The sequence below is a fragment of the Myotis myotis genome, unplaced genomic scaffold (assembly GCF_014108235.1).
Source record: "Myotis myotis isolate mMyoMyo1 unplaced genomic scaffold, mMyoMyo1.p scaffold_m19_p_20, whole genome shotgun sequence".
Classification (NCBI taxonomy): Eukaryota; Metazoa; Chordata; class Mammalia; order Chiroptera; family Vespertilionidae; genus Myotis; species Myotis myotis.
In genome coordinates, this window is record NW_023416325.1 from 17,502,341 (window position 1) to 17,523,296 (window position 20,956).

Sequence of the window (20,956 nt, forward strand, 5' to 3'; positions counted from 1 at the left end):
GGGAAGAGGCTTGAAACAGGCACCTGCTTAATATGGCCAAGGACAGCAATGGGACTAGTGAGTGTCTGCTCCCCCCTTTACCTGTGATGTTTCCTTTGTCTACACATTCCCTCTCTCCCCTGATAGCTTTCACCCAGCCAAGTCTTACTCATGGGACCTTCGCAGTTCAGCTCAGAGGTCACCTCCTCCAGTTGTCACTTCCTGCCCCATTCTTTTCCTTGCATGTCCTTGGGCTGAACCACCCTTTATAGATTGTCTTAGTTATAGACCGCTGCCTAGGCAAAGTCATGCCCTTCCTTGTGTAGCCCACAGCCAGTGACATACCCATGCAGGGGTATAAAGGCTGGGCCAGACTATCCTGGGACACCTCTGAAGGGTTATTCTAGCTCCAGAATGATGGCTGCAAGAAGGGATAGGGATTGGGGGACTGGGTGGAAAAGGTGACGGGATTAATAAGGGCACATTGATAGACACAAAATAGTCATGGGGATGTAAAGTACAGCATAGGGAATATAATCAAGGATATTGTAATAACTATGCATGGCGCCAGGTGGGAAACACTTTGTAAAGTATATGATTGTCTAACCCAGCCGTGGGCAAACTACGGCCCGCGGGCCGGATCCGGCCCATTTGAAATGAATAAAACTAAAAAAAAAAAAAAAGACCGTACCCTTTTATGTAATGATGTTTACTTTGAATTTATATTAGTTCACACAAACACTCCATCCATGCTTTTGTTCCGGCCCTCCGGTCCAGTTTAAGAACCCATTGTGGCCCTTGAGTCAAAAAGTTTGCCCACCCCTGGTCTAACCACTATACTGTACACCTAAAACTAATACAAAATAATATTTAATGTAAACTATAATTGAAAAAATTTTTAATGATGTGTTCTTTTCCCAACCCTCACTGTTGGGATCTCAGAGTTGGAATGCTCTTTGTATCTATCATGTATCCATTGCGCAGGCTGAGTGCCTTCAATAATCAACAATCACTGATTATTTTGTCCATGGATCTGAATGGACATGGCATAGGGGGCAAGGCAGCTTCACATGGTATCCACCGGAGCAATTTGAGCATTCATGGGAGTAGATTCTTGGCCCTGGCTCACATGGCTGGTGAGTTGATGCTGGTTACTGATTCCTTTTCAGGTGGACCTCTCCTCAGGGATGCTTGAACTTCCTCACAGCATGGTGGTGGTTTCCAAAAATCCCAAAAGACAGAGTGCTTGGTGGAAGTTATATCACTGAGTATGATCTAGTCTCCATTAATGTGATATTTCTGCATCTTTTATCATTCAAGGCAGTCACAAGTCTGGTCCAAGTTCCAGGGCTGAGTCTGTGCATCCCTCCTCATGATTGAGTTTGGAATAAAAAAAATGGGAGATAGTCTTGTGATCATTTTTGGAAAACATAATTGGTCACTCTGCTGCTGACTTGAGTTCAGCTCAGCTGCCCACATCCAGCATTTGAGTCTCTGCCTCTTTGCCTGGCATTTTCTCCACCTTGCCCGGCTTTGGACTGAGCCAGGACTCGGCACAGGCCTGAAAACACTGGAGAGTTTACACTCCTGTGGGAAATCTCAACCATTAGGCACCCTTAGTGGCTTCTTCCCATATTCCCTTTATGCTTTTTGGGGTCTTCAACAAAGCAGACACTTGGAGACATTAGGAGTCTGTTAAAGGCATAGCTCCAGACCCTTTTCTGACTTTGGCTTTGAGAAGCACTATAAAGGGGAATACCACTATTTATTGGTGGGGCAATGAAAGCACCTCTCAAATTATCCTGCCATGAGGATCGGAGAGTCATAAAGGAGCTACAGGTAACATATTCTACAAGGCTTAGCTAACATGGGCATGTTATCGAGATGCATCTGCCAGACTCTCCAAAGTACTTGAGTTCTCAGAAGGGAAGTATGGGTAGGGAAATCTCCATGTGGCAGCCTGGGGTGCACTGCTTGGGTACCTTTCAAGAAGAACTTGCTGTTCAGTCATAGGGTAGCACCTTTGGGTTCCATGGCACCATTCATGCTGTCACCATGGTCTTTGCTATGGCCGAGTAGAGTGGGAGTCCTGGAGACCGTGAATGGCTGCCCAGTGTGGCACTCCTCTGAGGGGCAGTCTGTGCTCTGGAGTTCCCATGGGCTCGGAGATATTGTGGGATCTGCCTCTTGACCTGAGGCCCTCGCTGCCTGCTTCTACTTCCTGTCTTATCTCACATGGGTGTTGCCCACCGTCCCCATAAGCTGCTCGCATGACTAACTTCTGAGTCTTCCAATAAGCAGCTACTTACCCCAGCTTATCCACTCCCCGAGGAGGAAGCAGGGTGGTGGGGGCACAGAACAGAAGCGATGTGGTGTGTGTGTGTGCGTTTCCAACACAATACCAGCAACAGCCTATGCCCAGTCTTAGCACTAGTCCCTTGTTCAGCCCAGACTGCCTCCATCGGTGCTACGCCTCATCCACCTCCCACATCGGGGCAGGCCTGCTCGGGTGGCCACACTTTCCCAGGGAGGTTCTGCCCCAGCTCCTCCCAAGGGATCTTTAAAGCATAATTGCTGACCCGGGATGTGTTGGTGCTGAGTTTATCACGAAGCTAAACGCTGGCGTTCTTCCTTCAACTTGAGAGCCAAAACTAATATAAACACCCACTCCCCATTCGTTACCCTAATGCCATCAGCAATGTGAGCAGGCCTGACCCCATCAGAGGCCTTCTGATTTATGGCCTCACGAACAGACGCAGCCGGCTGGAAGCTGAGCTGGGCATCTGGGTACCTAGGAGGAAGCTGGTTTAAGAGAAGTGGCAGCCTCCCACCTGAGCTGGGGGGCTACCGCCTTCTGCAGGGAGGAGATTTAAGAAGTTGGGGACTTTGCTGAGCGAATGGGAAAGGAAAGAGGCCACACTATCTATTTAGGGCAGAAACTGAGGGGAGAAATGAAGGGGAGGCAGAAAAGAATGTCTCAGTCAGCTGACCTAGGCAGAGGGGGGGAAGCTATTGCAAGCCTCGATCAGTGGCATGAGAAGGGGGTATGTGAGGTCTTACTCCCTTCACCCTTATACACCTCCCCATGCCTTGGATGAGTCCTGGATCCGATTTTATTTTAGCAATATAATATGACAGAATTGTGGGCGGAATTCTCAAGGCAGAGTGTTGTTCTACCCATATTCTTTGCTTCACAGTAAAATTTTATTGCACGTGCGTGCATACACACACACACACACACACACACACACACACACACACACACACAGATAAGTGACAAAATCATAAGCATAGAGCTGCATGGATTTCACTCTTCTCAAGCCATCATTGGCAAGGCATCCCTACATGTGGAGGATTGGTGTTCTTTCCAAAGGCCTGATTCCAGAAAGATCTACCATAGACTTCTTTCCTATGTGCAGAAAGCCTCACCTGGTCCAATTAACGTATTTTATAGTTTTTTAATTACCTGTTGGGGGAAGATTTCAGCACAAGGACCTGCTAATTCCCTCTTCTTTCCATCTGTGAGAAGTCACGTATGCACAGGGCAGCCTAGAAAGTCAGAAAAGTTAACATCCCTGGAAAACTTGAGCCAATGGAAGCTGAGAGTGCACAGATGAGCGCCCCGCTTCCTGCCCTCCGAGGGTCAATCTGCGGTGTACCCTACATAGTGACGCAGAGCATCCCCTCGGGATGAGCCCCAACCGCCCACCATTATAACAGTCTCACTGTCATGTTTTTACTGGTTTGTTTTTCTTTTTCTTTCCCTGTCCCTCTCTCGTCTTTGCTCTGGCTTCTTGGAAACAGCTTACAAATAAACCTTCTGCCCCCCAAGTCCTCACTCGGATACAAATGAAGGCAGGGATACAAGTTAAGGTAGGGAAAGAGGAGGAAAGGTGGCCAGAGATTGCCTAGGCATTTCCCCACGTTATATGTAATTTTAAAAGTGTGGATAAGGATGCTGCATTGCAAGTATGTAGACAATGAGAAGACACCACATCACTGAAGTTCCCACAGAAAAATATTGGGGCTTCTGCTCATCACCAACCCAGTTTTCCTTGAGAAGTTGAAGAACCGCCAAGATATTTGCTGAAGTTTGAACAAATTTCTCTCCAAGCCTACTCACTGGGAAAGCGATGGTGCTCCTTCACCACTGATGCCAAATGGGGCCAGATTACGAAACCTCACGTATTCTGCTCCACTTTATGTTGATATAACGAAAATAGTCATTAAAAAAGGTGAAGAACAACTTCAGACTCAGCATCAGAAAACTTGTATAGGAAAAATTCCAATGATGTTGCATTCAACTTATTGCCTATTGAATGGCTTAACAGATCGTGATCTTTGTGAGTTAAATGAATGCCCCTTGGACCCTGTTGGCTATTTCATTATTAATGGATCAGAAAAAGTTCTAATTGCGCAAGAAAAAACGGCAACGAACACAGTCTACGTGTTTGCCAAAAAGGATTCTAAATGTGCCTACACAGGAGAGTGTAGATCATGTCTGGAGAATTCTTCCCGACCCACCAGTACTATTTGGGTTAGCATGCTGGCAAGAGGAGGACAGGGTGCAAAAAAGAGTGCTATTGGCCAGCGCATTGTGGCAACTCTACCATATATCAAGCAAGAAGTTCCCATTATTATTGTGTTCAGAGCATTAGGTTTCGTGTCTGACAGATATTTTAGAGCATATTATTTATGATTTTGAAGGTCCAGAGATGATGGAAATGGTTAAACCTTCTCTCGATGAAGCTTTTGTCATCTAAGAACAGAATGTTGCACTAAATTTCATTGGCTCAAGAGAGGCAAAGCCTGGTGTCACTAAAGAGAAAAGAATTAACTATGCAAAAGAAGTCTTACAGAAAGAAATGCTCCCTCACGTTGGTGTCAGTGATTTTTGTGAGACCAAAAAAGCTTATTTCTTGGGGTATATGGTGCATAGGTTACTTCTAGCAGCTTTGGGTAGAAGAGAATTAGATGACAGATCACTATGGAAACAAAAGATTGGATCTTGCTGGACCACTACTTGCATTCTTATTTAGAGGCCTGTTTAAGAATCTGCTTAAAGAAGTTCGGATCTATGCACAGAAGTTTATTGATAGAGGAAAGGATTTTAACTTGGAGTTGGCAATTAAAACAAGGATTATATCTGGTGGCTACAATACTTTTTAGCTACTGGAAACTGGGGTGACCAAAAGAAAGCTCATCAAGCCAGAGCTGGAGTATCTCAGGTGTTAAACCACCTGACGTTTGCATCTACTCTTTCTCACCTGCGTCGTTTAAATTCTCCAATCAGTAGAGATGGCAAGCTGGCAAAACCAAGACAGTTGCATAATACGTTGTGGGCAATGGTGTGTCCTGCTGAGACTCCAGAGGGCCATGCTGTAGGACTTGTGAAGAATTTAGCCCTGATGGCTTATATTTCAGTTGGATCTCAACCTTCTCCAATTCTGGAATTTTTAGAAGAATGGAGTATGGAAAATTTAGAAGAAATTTCTCCTGCAGCTATTGCTGACGCAACCAAGATTTTTGTTAATGGCTGCTGGGTTGGAATACATGAAGATCCTGAACAACTTATGAACACTCTAAGGAAATTGCAGCGTCAGATGGACATCATTGTGTCTGAAGTTTCTATAATCAGAGATATTCGAGAGAGGGAGATTCGGATCCATACAGATGCCAGTCGTATTTGTAGACCACTTCTGATTGTGGAAAAACAAAAGCTTCTGTTGAAGAAGAGACATATTGATCAATTGAAAGAGAGAGAATATAACAACCACAGTTGGCAGGATCTTGTGGCCAGTGGGGTAGTGGAATATATTGATACTCTAGAAGAAGAAACAGTGATGCTGGCAATGACTCCAAATGATTTACAAGAGAAAGAAGTAGCTTATTGTTCCACATATACACACTGTGAGATTCACCCATCAATGATTCTTGGTGTCTGTGCATCTATTATTCCATTTCCTGATCATAACCAGTCCCCTAGAAACACATACCAGTCTGCTATGGGTAAGCAGGCCATGGGAGTTTATATCACCAACTTTCACGTCCGTATGGATACATTGGCCCATGTTCTCTATTATCCTCAAAAACCGCTTGTGACTACACCGTCTATGGAATATCTGCGATTTAGAGAGTTGCCAGTAGGTATCAATTCAATTGTGGCCATTGCATCATACACTGGCTATAATCAAGAAGACTCCATTATCATGAATCATTCAGTGGTAGACCGAGGCTTTTTCAGGTCCGTTTTCTATCGATCATACAAAGAACAGGTGTCTAAAAAAGGATTTGACCAAGAAGTTTGAGAAGCCTACACGTGAAACATGCCAGGGTATGAGGCATGCTGTATATGACAAGCTGGATGATGATGGTCTGATAGCTCCCGGGGTCCGTGTATCGGGAGATGATGCTATTTTAGGCAAAACAGTCACCTTGCCTGAAAATGAAGATGAACTGGAGAGCACTAATAGACGCTATACCAAGAGAGACTGTAGCACTTTTCTCAGGACTAGTGAGACAGGCATTGTGGACCAGGTTATGGTAACTCTCAACCAGGAAGGATATAAATTTTGTAAAATAAGGGTACGCTCTGTTAGAATTCCACAGATTGGAGACAAATTTTCCAGTCGACATGGTCAAAAGGGTACTTGTGGTATTCGTATAGACAAGAGGATATGCCTTCCACCTGCAAAGGAATCATCCCTGATATCATCATAAATCCCCATGCCATCCCCTCTCGTATGACAATTGGTCACTTGATTGAATGTCTTCAAGGGAAGGTTTCAGCTAACAAAGGCGAAATTGGTGATGCAACTCCATTTAATGATGCCGTTAATGTGCAGAAGATTTCTAACCTTCTGTCTGATTATGGCTACCATCTAAGAGGAAATGAGGTCTTGTACAATGGATTCACTGGTAAAAAAATCACATCACAAATTTTCATCGGCCCCACTTATTACCAGCGTTTGAAGCATATGGTGGATGACAAGATTCATTCTCGTGCTAGGGGGCCTATTCAGATCCTTAACAGACAGCCCATGGAGGGTAGATCCCGGGATGGTGGCCTGCATTTTGGTGAAATGGAACGAGACTGTCAGATTGCCCATGGGGCAGCCCAGTTTTTAAGGGAAAGATTGTCTGAGGCATCAGATCCATATCAGGTTCATGTTTGCAATCTTTGTGGAATAATGGCGATTGCTAACACCAGGACCCATACATATGAATGCAGGGGCTGTCGGAATAAAACCCAGATTTCTTTGGTGCGAATGCCTTATGCGTGCAAACTGTTGTTTCCAGAGCTTATGTCTATGAGTATTGCACCTCGAATGATGAGTGTTTAGCTCTTTTAAAAGATTCTCAACAAGACACTTATCAATGCCTTTTGTGTCTTATTTTAATGACATGGCTTTTTAAAATAACAAATAAATGTGTTACATTGTGAAAAAAAATAATTCTTCCTACCTGAATCCGGCTTACCCCCAAAATCTATACCACCAATATATAGAGTTGGCTCTGCATGCCAGAACCCTTACCATCTTAGGGAGTTCCTGGTTGCAGACTATATAAAGCATCAATGGAATAGTCCCTGTATTTGGGGACAGGTTGGTGACAGCATTGATGAAAATGCTCACTGTCAATGTCAGAAACATCCAAAGCTGTAGAGAATTTTTATAAGAGCTTATTTGAGCCAAACTGATGACATAACCCTAAAGAGCAAGATCTCAGATGCTCCGGAAAGTAAGTTTTGCAACCTCTTTGATACATTTGAAATTAATGAGGGAGCTAAGGAAGATTAAAGGTGGGAGAAAGCAAGGTGGGCACTGGCTTACAGGCTAGTTAACAAGATTATGTGCTCTCCTGAGGATTAATACCTCCCTCCAGCAAAGAGCAGAGGACGCCAAGGGATGGGGGCCACAGAATGGGCCAAGTGGATTCCTAAATGAGGTCTGCGCATGCCTCCCGACCATGCATGGATACATGGACCTGCGAGGAAATAAGATGTGAGTTCTATTAAGATCAAGATACAGAGGAGCTTGTTTTTGGCATATTTATGTATCTGTGAGTAAAAGTAGTCTACAGACAAATCTAGAAATCAAGCTTCAGGAACAGAAATCTAGAGGCAAATATGAATAGAAAGAAACTAATATATTCATCTTCCAAGAGCAGAAGATTCCAGAGGAAAGGTTCACAGTGAACCAACCTGGACCAGCCCCACCAGCTGGGCAGCTATGGTGAAGTCAAAACAAGTTCATGACAAACCTTAACTTTTCCAATATCTAAGAAGAAAGCACCTGAAAGGAGGAAAGATTGAGCCTGAGCTCCTTCCATCCCACACATGTCCCTTGGGAGGGTGACGGTAGGAAGAAGAAATGACCAGAAGCCTAGGTGCAGCTCATTAGGGGACACCTGACATTTCCATGGTTTTGGAGCTCCATGGTGGGAAAGGATATTAACATGAAAGGGCAAGAAAAGGCTCCAGGCAGGGATCCTATGACTCCCAGCAGCACCTGGTCCTCAGGTACTCAGACCCCTGAGAGCAGGGAGCAGGTTTGGAATCTGAGACAACCTGTCATCCCAGATCAGCCTCAGAGGGACGCTCCCCTGATCTCTCTGCCCCTCCTCCATGTCTGACTGCTTCGGCGTTTGACTTTAATCCCTCCTTTCTGAGCTGACGCAGAACAAGCCGCGTGCTCCCTTTCTTCTTTAGAGATAGAGATCCCCTCCGTGCCCCCTAGCAGCAGGGAAACAGACTCTTGCTCTCCTGGGTCAGGGAGGAGACACTCAAAAGATAGCCTGCTCCCAAGGCCAGGCCTCCCCTCCTTCCTGAAGTCAGAGGCTGGAGCCACTGTCAGGTCTCATTAGAGGAGCCGAGTGTCCTTGCTTCCACTCTTAAAGGGGCAGAGATGGGGTAATCACCCCCACAGGGAAGTCAGGGTGGGGGTGGACGCTCTGAACTAAGTATTCAGGCTCATTAAGGCCAGATCCAGGAGATGCTACTTGTGGCCCTGCACTGAGCAATTATGACTAGCTTTGTTCAGGTCCTTCATCAGGGCCAGGGAACTAATTGACTCTGAACCTGGAGGCTCCATCTTGGTGAATGCAGAGGATTCCTGGGAACAGAAAAAGATACATGGCAGAGAAAACAAAACTAAATAAGAATTGTAGTTTCCTCCTAGTTGTTTCTCCCAAAATAGATCATTTGGGGCAATCCTCCCTTCAAGTGATAGGCCTTCATTAACCCAACGGCAACAGGCTTAGAAAAGTTTCTAAAACATCTAGTTTGGTCATTTAGAGAAGACATTTAAGACCAAAGATGCGAAGTAAGAAAGTAAGGTTAGCTGAGGGGAAGCTGGAGTTTCTTGGTTCCAGTAGCACAGTGGCCAGGAAAGGGGTGCAGAGAAGGCAGTTTCAAAACCAGTAAATATTTTCAAGAGCAGAAGATTCCAGAAGGGAGGCTCACAATGAACCAAATCCATCAGCCCCAGCAGCTGGGCAGCTATGGGCCAATCAAAACAAGTTCATGACAAATGACTTCCAGTAAGAAGAAAGCACCAATGCCTCTTCCATCCCATCTCTAGGTCACACTGGACATTAACTTCTTTGGGGGAAGGGGAGGTGGGTAAGGCACAAGCTCCATACACCATTCCAGTGGGATTGCAAAAGGCTCTCTGGAGTCTCTACAGATGGTTGTTTCCTACTTGAGTAAACTCAGGTCCAAGAAGGTGAGGGTCAGAGAAAGGCAGAGGTGTTGGCCAAGATGACCGTTTTCTCCAGAAATCAAAAGGAGGCAAGTACACCCCAAGAGGCTGGCAGAGGGGGCACGGTTACTCTAGCCCCAGAGCCAGGTCAGGAGAGAGCCTCAACAGGAACAGTCTACACAGCTTTCTGCTCCTGTCCCTTGGCTCTTGACTCAGGAGCCTCTGGCTTCACATGGTGTCGGGTACCCCAAGAGCCATCTCCCTACAGAGATGGTCAGCTATGGTCAAGTCAAAACAAGTTCACAACAAACCATATGCACTGAAGGTGCATCCTGGACAAGTTTGAATAACCCAATACGATGAGAGGACCATTGTTCTTATCTATAAGCAACTTTACACCCCCCCCCCCATACCTGAACATTCTGGGGAGACTCAAAGACCAGAGGAAGGATTCCAGAGCCCTAAGCACCCTCAGGCTGAACCATGCCTTACTCTGCAAGTAATGGCATTCAGTTTGGGCTGACTTGCCCTTGAGTGGCACAAACGCCTCCCTCTGAGATGTGTCCCGATTGCCTTAGACAAACCAGGAGTAACATCCTCTTAGCCACAGTGACTAGTTCACATAATCCAGACCTAAGGTACTGGCAATCAGCACTTGGCATCCATTCCCTAACCAGGGTGCTATTCAGGACTGTTGCTGGGAATTCTGTCAGTGTTCTCTTGTCTTCTGAATGCTACCATGAGAGAGGAGCTTATGGGGGGAATGAGAAAAGAAATCTGGGGAAACCACACCTCAAGTCCCCCTGTCCACATGTATGCATGTGCACACACACACTCAGTGGAGGGAGCAGAGAAGCATATTTCTGGATTTTTAACTCCAGATTTTTCCAGAAAATCTACTGATGCTTTCTTTCCCCCCTCCCACCACGGAAGCAACCTGCAATTGATTTCTCTGCTATTCTAAGGTAAAAATGATTCTATATTTTAAATGCAAACATCTAGAATGGGTGGTTCAAGAATTCTGCAGTGAGAAATATAGGAATAATTCCTGAAAAAAGTCATATGGCAAACTCTGTTCTCTCTAATTTGCAAGATTGAGGAGAGAGTAACCGTAAATGTACTCACTATGTCACCTGCACAGGTAGGTTTTAGACCACTCCTCATGACAATGACAGACAAAAATTTAATACTCTGCTTACTACATGCCAGACACAGTTCTAAGCATTTTATCTGCTTTACTTCAAAGTGTTTTTAGGATTAAGTGAATTGTGCTGTTTTTATCTCATATACATCTGAGTAAACTGGCCAAGTTACCAGATCCATGCCTCAAAGTCACAGAAAACCAGTGGTTGGGCAGGGTTCTCACTCAATGTCTGGTCCCCATCGATAACCTCAATGCTAGCTCATCCTATCTCTATCAATGATGTGAATCAAACACATTTGTAGATGTGAATGTATGTAGAATTCAAAAATGTTCACAAAGGGGAGCTCATTGCTGCATAGTATTCCATCGTGTAGATGTACCACAGTTTTCTAATCCATTCATCTACTGATGGGCACTTAGGCTGTTTCCAGATCTTAGCTATGGTGAATTGTGCTGCTATGAACATAGGGGTGCATATATCCTTTCTGATTGGTGTTTCTGGTTTCTTGGGATATATTCCTAGAAGTGGGATCACAGGGTCAAATGGGAGTTCCATTTTCAGTTTTTTGAGGAAACTCCATACTGTCTTCCATAGTGGCTGCACCAGTCTGCATTCCCACCAGCAGTGCACGAGTGTTCCTTTTTCTCCACATCCTCTCCAGCACTTGTCGTTTGTTGATTTGTTGATGATAGCCAGTCTGACAGGTGTGAGATGGTACCTCATTGTTGTTTTGATTTGCATCTCTTGGATGATTAGTGACTTTGAGCATGTTTTCATATGTCTCTTGGCTTTCGGAATGTCCTCTTTTGAAAGGTGTCTATTTAGGTCCTTTGCCCATTTTTTGATTGGATATTGTTTATCTTCCTTTTGTTAAGTTGTATGAGTTCCCTATAAATTTTGGAGATTAGGCCCTTATCAGATATGACATTGGCAAATATGTTTTCCCACACAGTGGGTTTTCTTGTTGTTTTGTTGATGGTTTCTTTTGCTGTGCAGAAGCTTTTTATTTTGATGTAGTCCCATTTGTTCATTTTCTCTTTAGTTTCAAGTGCCCTAGGAGCTGTATCAGTGAAGAAATTGCTTCGGCATATGTCTGAGATTTTGTTGCCTTTGGACTCTTCTAGAATTTTTATGGTTACCTGTCGTACATTTAAGTCCTTTATCCATTTTGAGTTTATTTTTGTGTATGGTGTAAGTTGGTGGTCTAGTTTCATTTTCTTGCATATATCTGTCCAATTTTCCCAACACCATTTATTGAAGAGACTATCTTGACTCCATTGTATGTTCTTGCCTCCTTTGTCAAATATTAATTGAGCATATTGGTTTGGGCCGATTTCTGGGCTCTCTATTCTATTCCATTGATCTATATGCCTGTTCTTGTGCCAGTACCAGGCAGTTTTGAGAACAGTGGCTTTGTAATACATCTTGATATCTGGTATTGAGATCCGACCTACTTTGTTCTTCTTCAGGATTGCTGCAGCTATTCGGGGTCTTTTTTTATTCCAGATGAATTTTTGGAGAGTTCGTTCTAGATCTGTGAAGTATGCCGTTGGTATTTTAATGGGAAGTGTGTTGAATTTATAGATTGCTTTGGGTAGTATGGACATTTTAATGATGTTGATTCTACCAATCCATGAACACGGTATGTTCTTCCATCTGTTTATGTCTTCCTCTATATCTTTTTTTCAACGTCCTGTAGTTTTCTGAGTAGAGGTCTTTTACCTCTTTAGTTAAGTTTATTCCTAGGTAGCTTAATTTTTTTGGTGCGATGGTAAATGGGATTGTTTTTATAATCTCTCTTTCTGAAAGTTCACTATTGGTGTATAGAAATGCCTCAGATTTCTTGGGGTTAATTTTGTATCCTGCTACATTGCCAAATTCATGTATTAAGTCTAGTAGCTTTTTGATGGAGTCTCTAGGGTTTTGTATGTATAATATCATGTCGTCTGCAAATAAGGACAGTTTTACTTCCTCTTTTCCAATTTGGATGCCTTTTATTTCTTCTTCTTGCCTAATTGCAATGGCTAACACTTCCAGTACTATGTTGAACAGGAGTGGTGAGAGTGGGCATCCCTGTCTTGTTCCTGTTCTTAGGGGAAATGGTGTTAGTTTTTGTCCATTGAGTATGATGTTGGCTGTGGGCCTGTCATATATGGCTGAATAGAAACCTATTTGAACAACACCTGGTCATTCTTTGTATATTAAGGTACATTTAGGAGAGAACCAACTATGCTGATCATCTGAAAAAAAAAAAAATTTCATAAATCGAAATCCTATTGCCCCAGCCAATGGGATTAGGAGCTGGAGCTTTGGGATTGGATTAGATCCTGGGGGTGGAGCCCTCATGATGAGATTTGTGCCCATATAAAGGAGGCCTGAGAGAGCTGCCTGCCATATTCCCCAAGTGAGAATACAAGAAGTCAGAAGTCTGCAATTGGAAGAGGGCCTGCACCAACCGACCATATAGCTAATAATTAAAAATATGGGCTTGAGGCGGGGCGCGAGGTTTCAAGATGGCGGTTGCTGGATAGCTGACCGAGAGCCGCGGTGAAGGCCCCTACGAAGGGAAAGAGGACGAGAATCCTCCCCTCCCGGTGCCTCGCAGTCCCAGAGCCCAGCAGAAGCGTTTGGACATTCTTATGTTGATCCTGGTAGCTTTGGTGGTTTGGTTTTTTTTAAATAAACAAGTGAACCATACAGACTGTCAACATGGGACGAAGATCCACATCATCTGCCAGAAGCCGGTCCATCCTTGCTGCTTGACACAGTCGCTGCAGGGAAGAAACATCTGCACAGCATATGTTTCAAGGGACCTGGCGTATATGGCATTCTGTTCTTAATATGTTTGCTCACCTTCTTGGTGCTACTTTAACCAAGGTGCCCTCTCCGAGAAAGGTTGTTTCCATAGGTAGGGATTTTTCCCTGAAGTTAGGGAGGGAATAAAACCCCTTAACTAAATGCCAGGTGGGTAGTTAATCACTTTAACTACGAACAATCACCCTTAAGCTACATAATCTTTACTCCCTGGAATGGAGATAAGAAATGCCCTAACCTTTGGAATAGAAATTGATAGGATTAAAATCAACTGGTATAAATACAGATGTAACAAGACAATAAGACACAGAACCTGGCTGGAGATCCTGGCTAGAGATCCTGGCTAGGCTGCTGATCAACTGAATGCTGTCTCCGTGTCATTCCTTCTTCGCTGACTCTGTCCACACCTTTGGGGACCCCTGGATCTGTTGGGGTTGGACCTCAACAAATCGGGAGTCTCAAGCTCCCGACTGCTCTGAACTCCAGTTCCGGGCTAGTCTCTGGGGACCCAGACTCATACAGGGAGAAACTGGGCTGACTGGCAGCAAGTGGAACTTGAGGGCGGCTTTCTCTCAGAGGTGCTGCTGAGTATTCAGTTATTCTGCAAGAGAAAGAATGCCAGCGCATCATGGACCACTACAAAGAGTACTCGCAAATGCAGCAGCAGAAGAGGCAGAAAGTGGAAGCCAGCAAAGTGCGGAGTTTATCAAGAAAGCCGCCAAGGGTGGTTGCCGCAGACACTGCAGCTGCTATGCAGAGGGAGGAGAAGCAGCTTGAAGCGTCATTAAATGCACTGCTGAGTCAAGTGGCTGATCTGAAGAATTCACTGGGGAGTTTCATTTACAAATTAGAGAACGAGTATGACCGGTTGACCTGGCCCTCTGTCCTGGACAGCTTTGCCTTGCTCTCTGGACAGTTGAACACTCTGAACCAAGGTCTTGAAGCATGAAAAGACACCACTGTTCCGTAACCAGGTCATCATCCCTCTGGTGTTGTCCCCAGACCGTGATGAAGATCTTATGCGGCAGACGGAAGGACGGGTACCTGTTTTCAGCCATGAGGTAGTCCCTGACCATCTGAGAACCAAGCCTGACCCTGAGGTTGAAGAGCAAGAGAAGCAACTGACAACAGATGCTGCCCGCATCGGTGCTGATGTAGCTTAGAAGCAGATCCAGAGTTTAAATAAAATGTGCTCAAACCTTTTGGAGAAAATCAGCAAAGAGGAACGAGAATCAGAGAGTGGAGGTCTCCGGCCAAACAAGCTGACCTTTAACCCTGCAGACACCAATGCCTTGGTGGCAGCTGTTGCCTTTGGAAAAGGGCTGTCTAATTGGAGACCTTCAGGCAGCACTGGATCTGGCCAGCCAGGCCAGCCAGGAACTGGAACAATCCTTGCAGGAGCCTCAGGATCACAGCAGGTGCAGATGACAGGTGCTCCAAGCCAGCAGCAATCAATTCTCAGTGGGGTATAAATGGCCCAAGCAGGTCAACCAGGGAAAATGCCAAGTGGAATAAAAACCAACATCAAGTTAGCTTCAATGCATCCCTACCAGCGGTGAGTGTGGCCAGCGACCTCAACTCCCAGATGCTCTTTGTAGAGCTAGGCAGTGAAATTGCCTTTTGCCCAAACTGAGCTAGATGGGTACAATAAAAGAACATGGGCTTTCAGCAACAGACAAAAAAAAAAAAAAAAAAAAAAAAAAAAAAGCCGCAGAGTTCAACAGCAGCCAGAACCGGGAGCGCATGGAGGAGAGGAGGGCACACTTCGACTTACAGACACACGTCATCCAGGTGCCTCAAGGGAAGTACAAGGTGTTACCAACAGAGCAGATCAAGGTCAGCTCCTACCCGGTGGCCCTCATCCCCGGACAGTTCCAGGAATATTACAAAAGGTACTCGCCGGATGAGCTGCGCTACTTGCCATTGAACACGGCTCTTTACGAGCCACCGCTGGATCCGGAGCTGCCCGCGCTCGACAGCGAGGGCGACTCGGACGATGCTGAGGACAGGCGTGGGGACGAGAAGAGGAGGAACAAGGGCACTTCTCCAAAGGTCATTCCCAATGCTCTATGTGGAATTTGTCTGAAGGGTAAGGAGTCCAACAAGAAAGGGAAGGCTGAACCTCTTATACACTGCTCCCAGTGTGAGAACAGCGGCCATCCTTCTTGCCTGGATATGACCATGGAGCTTGTTTCTATGATTAAGACCTACCCATGGCAGTGCATGGAATGTAAAACTTGCATTGTGTGTGGACAGCCCTACCATGAAGAGGAAATGATGTTCTGTGATGTGTGTGACAGAGGCTACCACACATTCTGTGTGGGCCTCAGTCCTATCCCATCAGGTCACTGGATTTGTGACTGCTGTCAGCGAGCTCCCCCAACACCCAGGAAAGTGGGCAGAAGGGGGAAAAACAGCAAAGAGGGATAAAATAGTTTCTCAACCCCAATACTGTAATATGCATTTAAGTGAATTATTTGGTGCCAACTTATTTCCAATTCTCATTTTTATGCCAATAAAAGATTTTTGAAATGAAAAATAAAAAGAAGTTCTCCCACTGATTCTCACAGCTGATTCCCACAGCCAATTGGCCTGGAGGTCAATTCCTCCCAGTGATACCTACAACAGTCAAGGCTTAACTACAAGACTGTGCACAAAGCCCACAAAGGGGTGCACCAAGAGTGTCCACCTCAGGTAATTGGGGAGGTTGAGCCACTGGGCCCTATAGGACACCTAGCACAGAAAGCCACTCTGTCAACACAGGGAAGCATAAAAAATGCAGAGACAAGGAAATAGGTCACAAATGACAGAAATGGAGGAAAGCAAACTTGATATAGAGTTCAAAACCACACTTTTAAAGTTTTTCAAGAATTTTCTAGAAACCGCCAATAAATTTGGTAAGACCCTCAAAAAGTCTGGTGAGACCACTGATAAATGTAGTGAGACCCTCAAGAAATCTAGTGAGACCCTTGAGGTTATGAAAAAGGACCAACTAGAAATTAAGCATACACTGACTTAAATAAAGGATATTATGCAGAGTTCCAACAGCAGACTAGAGGATTGCAAGAATCAAGCCAAATATTTGAAATACGAAGAAGCAAAAAACACCCAACCAGAGAAACAAAAAGAAAAAAGAATCTAAAAATATGAAGATAGTGTAAGGAGCCTCTGGGACAACTTCAAGCATACCAACATCTGAATTATGGGGGTGCCAGAAGAAGAGAGAGAGCAAGATATTGAAAATCTATTTGAAGAAATAATGACAGAAAACTTCCCCTACCTGGTGAAAGAAATAGACTTACAAGTCCAAGAAGCGCAGAGAACCCCAAACAAAAGGAATCCAAAGAGGACCACACCAAGACACATCATAATTAAAATGCCAAGAGCAAAAGGCAAAGAGAAAATCTTAAAAGCAGCAGGAGAAAAAAAGTCAGTTACCTACAAGGGAGTACCCATACGACTGTCAGCAGATTTCTCAACAGAAACTATGCAGTCCAGAAGGGAGTGGCAAGAAATATTCAAAGTGATGAATAGCAAGAACCTACAACCAAGATTACTTTACCCAGCAAAACTATCATTCAGAATTGAAGGTCAGATAAAGAGCTTCACAGATAAGGAAAAGCTATAGGAGTTCATCACCACCAAACCAGTATTATATGAAATGCTGAAAGGAATCCTTTAAGAAGAGGAAGAAGAAGAAAAAGATAAAGATACAAATTATGAACAACAAATACACATCTATCAACAAGTGAATATAAAAATCAAGTGAATAAATAATCTGATGAACAGAATAAACTGGTGAATATAATAGAATTGGGCAGAGAAAGGGAGTGGACTGACTATTCTTGCGGGGAAAAGGGTGTGGGGGTTGCGGGAAGAGACTGGACAAAAATCATACACCTATGGATGAGGACATGGGGGGGGGGCGGTAAGGGCAGAGGGTGGGGTGGGAACCGGGTGGAGGGGAGCTATGGGGGGAAAAAAGAGGAACAACTGTAATAATCTGAACAATAAAGATTTAATTTTAAAAAAAGCAAGACATGTGGGAAGAAAATGTACAATTCTTTAATTAAAATTATTTCCCATTGACCTAAACTACGAGTGTTTCATGAAATAAATGTTCTACCCCAAGATCCTCTGAGTTCCTGATAATGTATAAACATGTTCTCTTTTTTATGATCAGAAAAGTACCTTGGGTTTAAAAGTACAGAATGAGAATCTTATGGAAAATGAGATTAAACTAAGTTTTAAAGTTAAGGGATAAAGAAAAGAATTATTTTTCCCTCCGAACTACCTTGTTGACTTTAAAAAAACTGAGAGGTGTTATTTATTGCTAAGAACATTTTTAGTCTTATTCTCAAAGATTACACTTCCCCAAGAGCTTTGTGACCTGATTGAATGGCAAACCTTTTGAAACATTTTCAAAATTATTAAAAAATCAGAAAAGGTTACTTTCTTTTTTGAATGTGTTGAGTTTATTAAGCTTTTCTTTATAAAAGCACATACAATGAATAAGAATGCTTAATGATGTTAATTTGCATTGATAATATTTTCAAAGTGCTTTAATCACTAACTCATCTACCCTGTAATTCTGGGAAATGACTTTAAACGATATTTTCCCCTTTTTAGAAATGAGAGTATCAAAGCTGAAACGCTCATGTGATTAATCCAGTGGCCCAAATAGATAGTGTATTTCATAGGCAGATACACACATGCCTGCACACACGCACACACACATACACACACACACATAATGAAACAATGTATGCATTGCATTCAGGCTAGGCATACCTATTACTTTCCATTATATCTTAGATCCCTTTCATGTGTACCTATAACATAAAAAATAATATAAGATTTATTGAATAATGTATGAAAGAGGAAGAAGTCATTGAATATAATAAATTGTTAATATTGTAAAACTCAAAAAAAAAAAAAATATGGGCTTGTGATCCAACACAGGAGGCAGGAAGCTCTCTAGCTCATGTCGACTCTCGGGGCGCGCGGAGGCGAAAGGGGAACCAGTATTATGGCGGAACAGGATGTGGAAAACGAGCTTCTGGATTATGAGGAAGATGAAGAGCCCCAGGCTCCTACAGAGAGCACCTCAGTAACCCCCAAGAAAGATGTCAAGGGGTCCTACGTTTCCATCCACAGCTCTGGCTTCCGGGACTTTCTGCTGAAGCCTGAGCTCCTGAGGGCCATAGTGGATGTGGCTTTGAGCATCCATCTGAGGTTCAGCACCAGTGTACTCCCCAAGCCATCCTGGGCATGGATGTCCTGTGCCAGGCCCAGTCTGGAATGGGCAAGACTGCAGTCTTTGTGCTGGCCACCCTACAGCAGATTGAGCCCGTCAATGGACAGGTGACTGTCCTGGTCATATGCCACACTCAGGAGCTGGCCTTTCAGATCAGGAAGAAGTATGAGCGCTTCTCCAAGTACATGCCCAGTGTCAAGGTGTCCCTGTTCTTCAGGGGTCTTTCCATCAAGAGGGACAAAGAGGTGTTGAAGAAGAACTGTCCCCACGTCGTGGTGGGGACTCCAGGTCGCATCTCGGCACTCGTGCGGAACAGGAGCCTCAACCTGAGAAACGTGAAGCACTTCGTGCTGGATGAGTGTGACAAGACGCTGAAGCAGCTGGACATGCGGCGGGACGTACTGGAGATCTTTCGCCTGACGCCACGCGAGAAGCAGTGCATGATGTTCAGTGCCACGCTGAGCAAGGAGATCCGGCCCGTCTGCAGGAAGTTCATGCGAGATCCCATGGAGGTGTTGGTGGACGATGAGACCAAGCTCACGCTGCATGGGCTGCAGCAGTACTATGTCAAGCTCAAAGACAGCGACAAGAACCGTAAACTCTTCGACCTCCTGAACGGACTAGACTTTAACCAGGTGGTGATCTTCGTGAGGTCGGTGCAGCGCTGCATGGCCCTGGCCCAGCTGCTTGTGGAACAGAACTTCCCAGCCATCGCCATCCACGGGGCCATGGCCCAGGAGGAGCGCCTATCACGCTATCAGCAGTTCAAGGACTTTCAGCGGCGGATCCTGGTGGCCACCAATCTGTTTGGCCGAGGGATGGACATTGAGTCAACATCGTCTTCAATTATGACATGCCTGAGGACTTGGACACCTACCTCCACCGGGTGGCCCGTGCCGGTCGCTTTGGCACCAAAGGCCTGGCTATCACTTTTGTGTCCCATGAGAATAATGCCAAAATCCTCAATGAGGTTCAGGGTAGGTTTGAAGTCAATGTGGCGGAGCTTCCTGAAGAAAGGGGCATCTCCACATACATTAAGCAGAGCCGGTAACCACACACCTGACATCCCGGAGCCACCCTGCTTCCCACGTGCTGCTTCAAGTCCTCTTTCTAGGCGACAGTGGGGCTTTCTTTTTCTGTTCAAACACTGTACATTTGTGTAACAATAAATTTGTATTATGGAAAAATAAGTAAAAATATGGGCTTGTTAAGGCACGTTTAAATGATTCTTAGAACAAAGGTAAGGTACCAATTTATTTGAGGACAACCATTCAAGTTCTTGATAAGCTAGGAAGTCTCCTTGTTTGCAGTGGCAGAAAGCAGTTGATTCTCCTTAATAAAAAATATTTTTATTGATTTTCAGAGAGAAGAAGGGAGAGGGAGAAGAGAGAAACACTGATCAACTGCCATCTGCATGCTCTGCCACCCAGGCATGTGCCCTGACCCAGAATTGAACCGGCATCCTTTCAGTGCATGGGACAACACTCAACCAACTGAGCCACACTGGCCAGGGACAAGAGGTAGTGTCTATGCTCTTCTTTTAGAAAGTAGAGCTGATGGCTATAGTGGGCAGGGCTGCCCCTGGCGTGGGGGTGAAGGTGCGGTTTAAAAGTAGGTCCCAGTCACCCTCCTAAATTTAACGTTGAGGCAACCCAGTATCTCTCCAGTCACCTGAGACCTTCTAGCCAGAGACTTAAGAAGCACTTTCTAGTATTAGGGCAATAAATAGGTCAAAAACAGATACCTAAATAAAATGTGAGCTGCTTCCATGAAAAAAGTGGATATTTCTCAAACTTCTAAAGTACATCTTCCTGCCCAGACCGGGAAATGGATCAGGTGATTTTCTAGGTTCTCTGCTCTAATGTTTCATGATACTGATTTGTTGTATCCAGGTTCTTTAGGGTCAGGGAGAGGGTAGCATTCAAGCCCACTGAGCAGCCATATGCAATTTTATCTTGTTTTTACAAATCAAGACAGTTTAAGACAGCCCGAGTCTCACTTTACTCAGCTCAGAAACCGAGTCTGAAGGCGGAGCAGCCTCCCGGAGCTTCCTCGCTATC

The 20,956-nt window shown here is 44.7% G+C and overlaps 2 protein-coding genes and 2 pseudogenes across 2 annotated transcripts in view; all 4 read left to right on the forward strand.

Annotated features, from left to right (window-relative positions):
- The window catches only part of LOC118678602 (DNA-directed RNA polymerase II subunit RPB2-like), a 57,300-nt gene extending 49,926 nt beyond the window's left edge, over positions 1-7,374 (forward strand). The window contains 7 exon segments of the mRNA XM_036354411.1: positions 4,043-4,082; positions 4,084-4,650; positions 4,652-4,957; positions 4,959-5,131; positions 5,134-6,280; positions 6,282-6,637; positions 6,640-7,374. Of these exon segments, the coding sequence (XP_036210304.1) occupies positions 4,043-4,082; positions 4,084-4,650; positions 4,652-4,957; positions 4,959-5,131; positions 5,134-6,280; positions 6,282-6,637; positions 6,640-7,322 (3,272 nt within the window). The 3' untranslated portion in view covers positions 7,323-7,374.
- Positions 7,375-7,947: 573 nt separating this feature from the next.
- On the forward strand, positions 7,948-16,172 carry LOC118678604 (annotated as a pseudogene).
- On the forward strand, positions 14,378-15,266 carry LOC118678644 (annotated as a pseudogene).
- Positions 16,173-18,659: 2,487 nt separating the features above from the next.
- On the forward strand, positions 18,660-20,077 carry LOC118678416 (ATP-dependent RNA helicase DDX39A-like). The gene is given in 3 exon segments (XM_036354083.1): positions 18,660-18,846; positions 18,849-19,724; positions 19,727-20,077. Coding segments are annotated over 3 exon segments (1,275 nt in total). The 5' UTR covers positions 18,660-18,668; the 3' UTR covers positions 19,948-20,077.
- Positions 20,078-20,956: the final 879 nt, after the last annotated feature.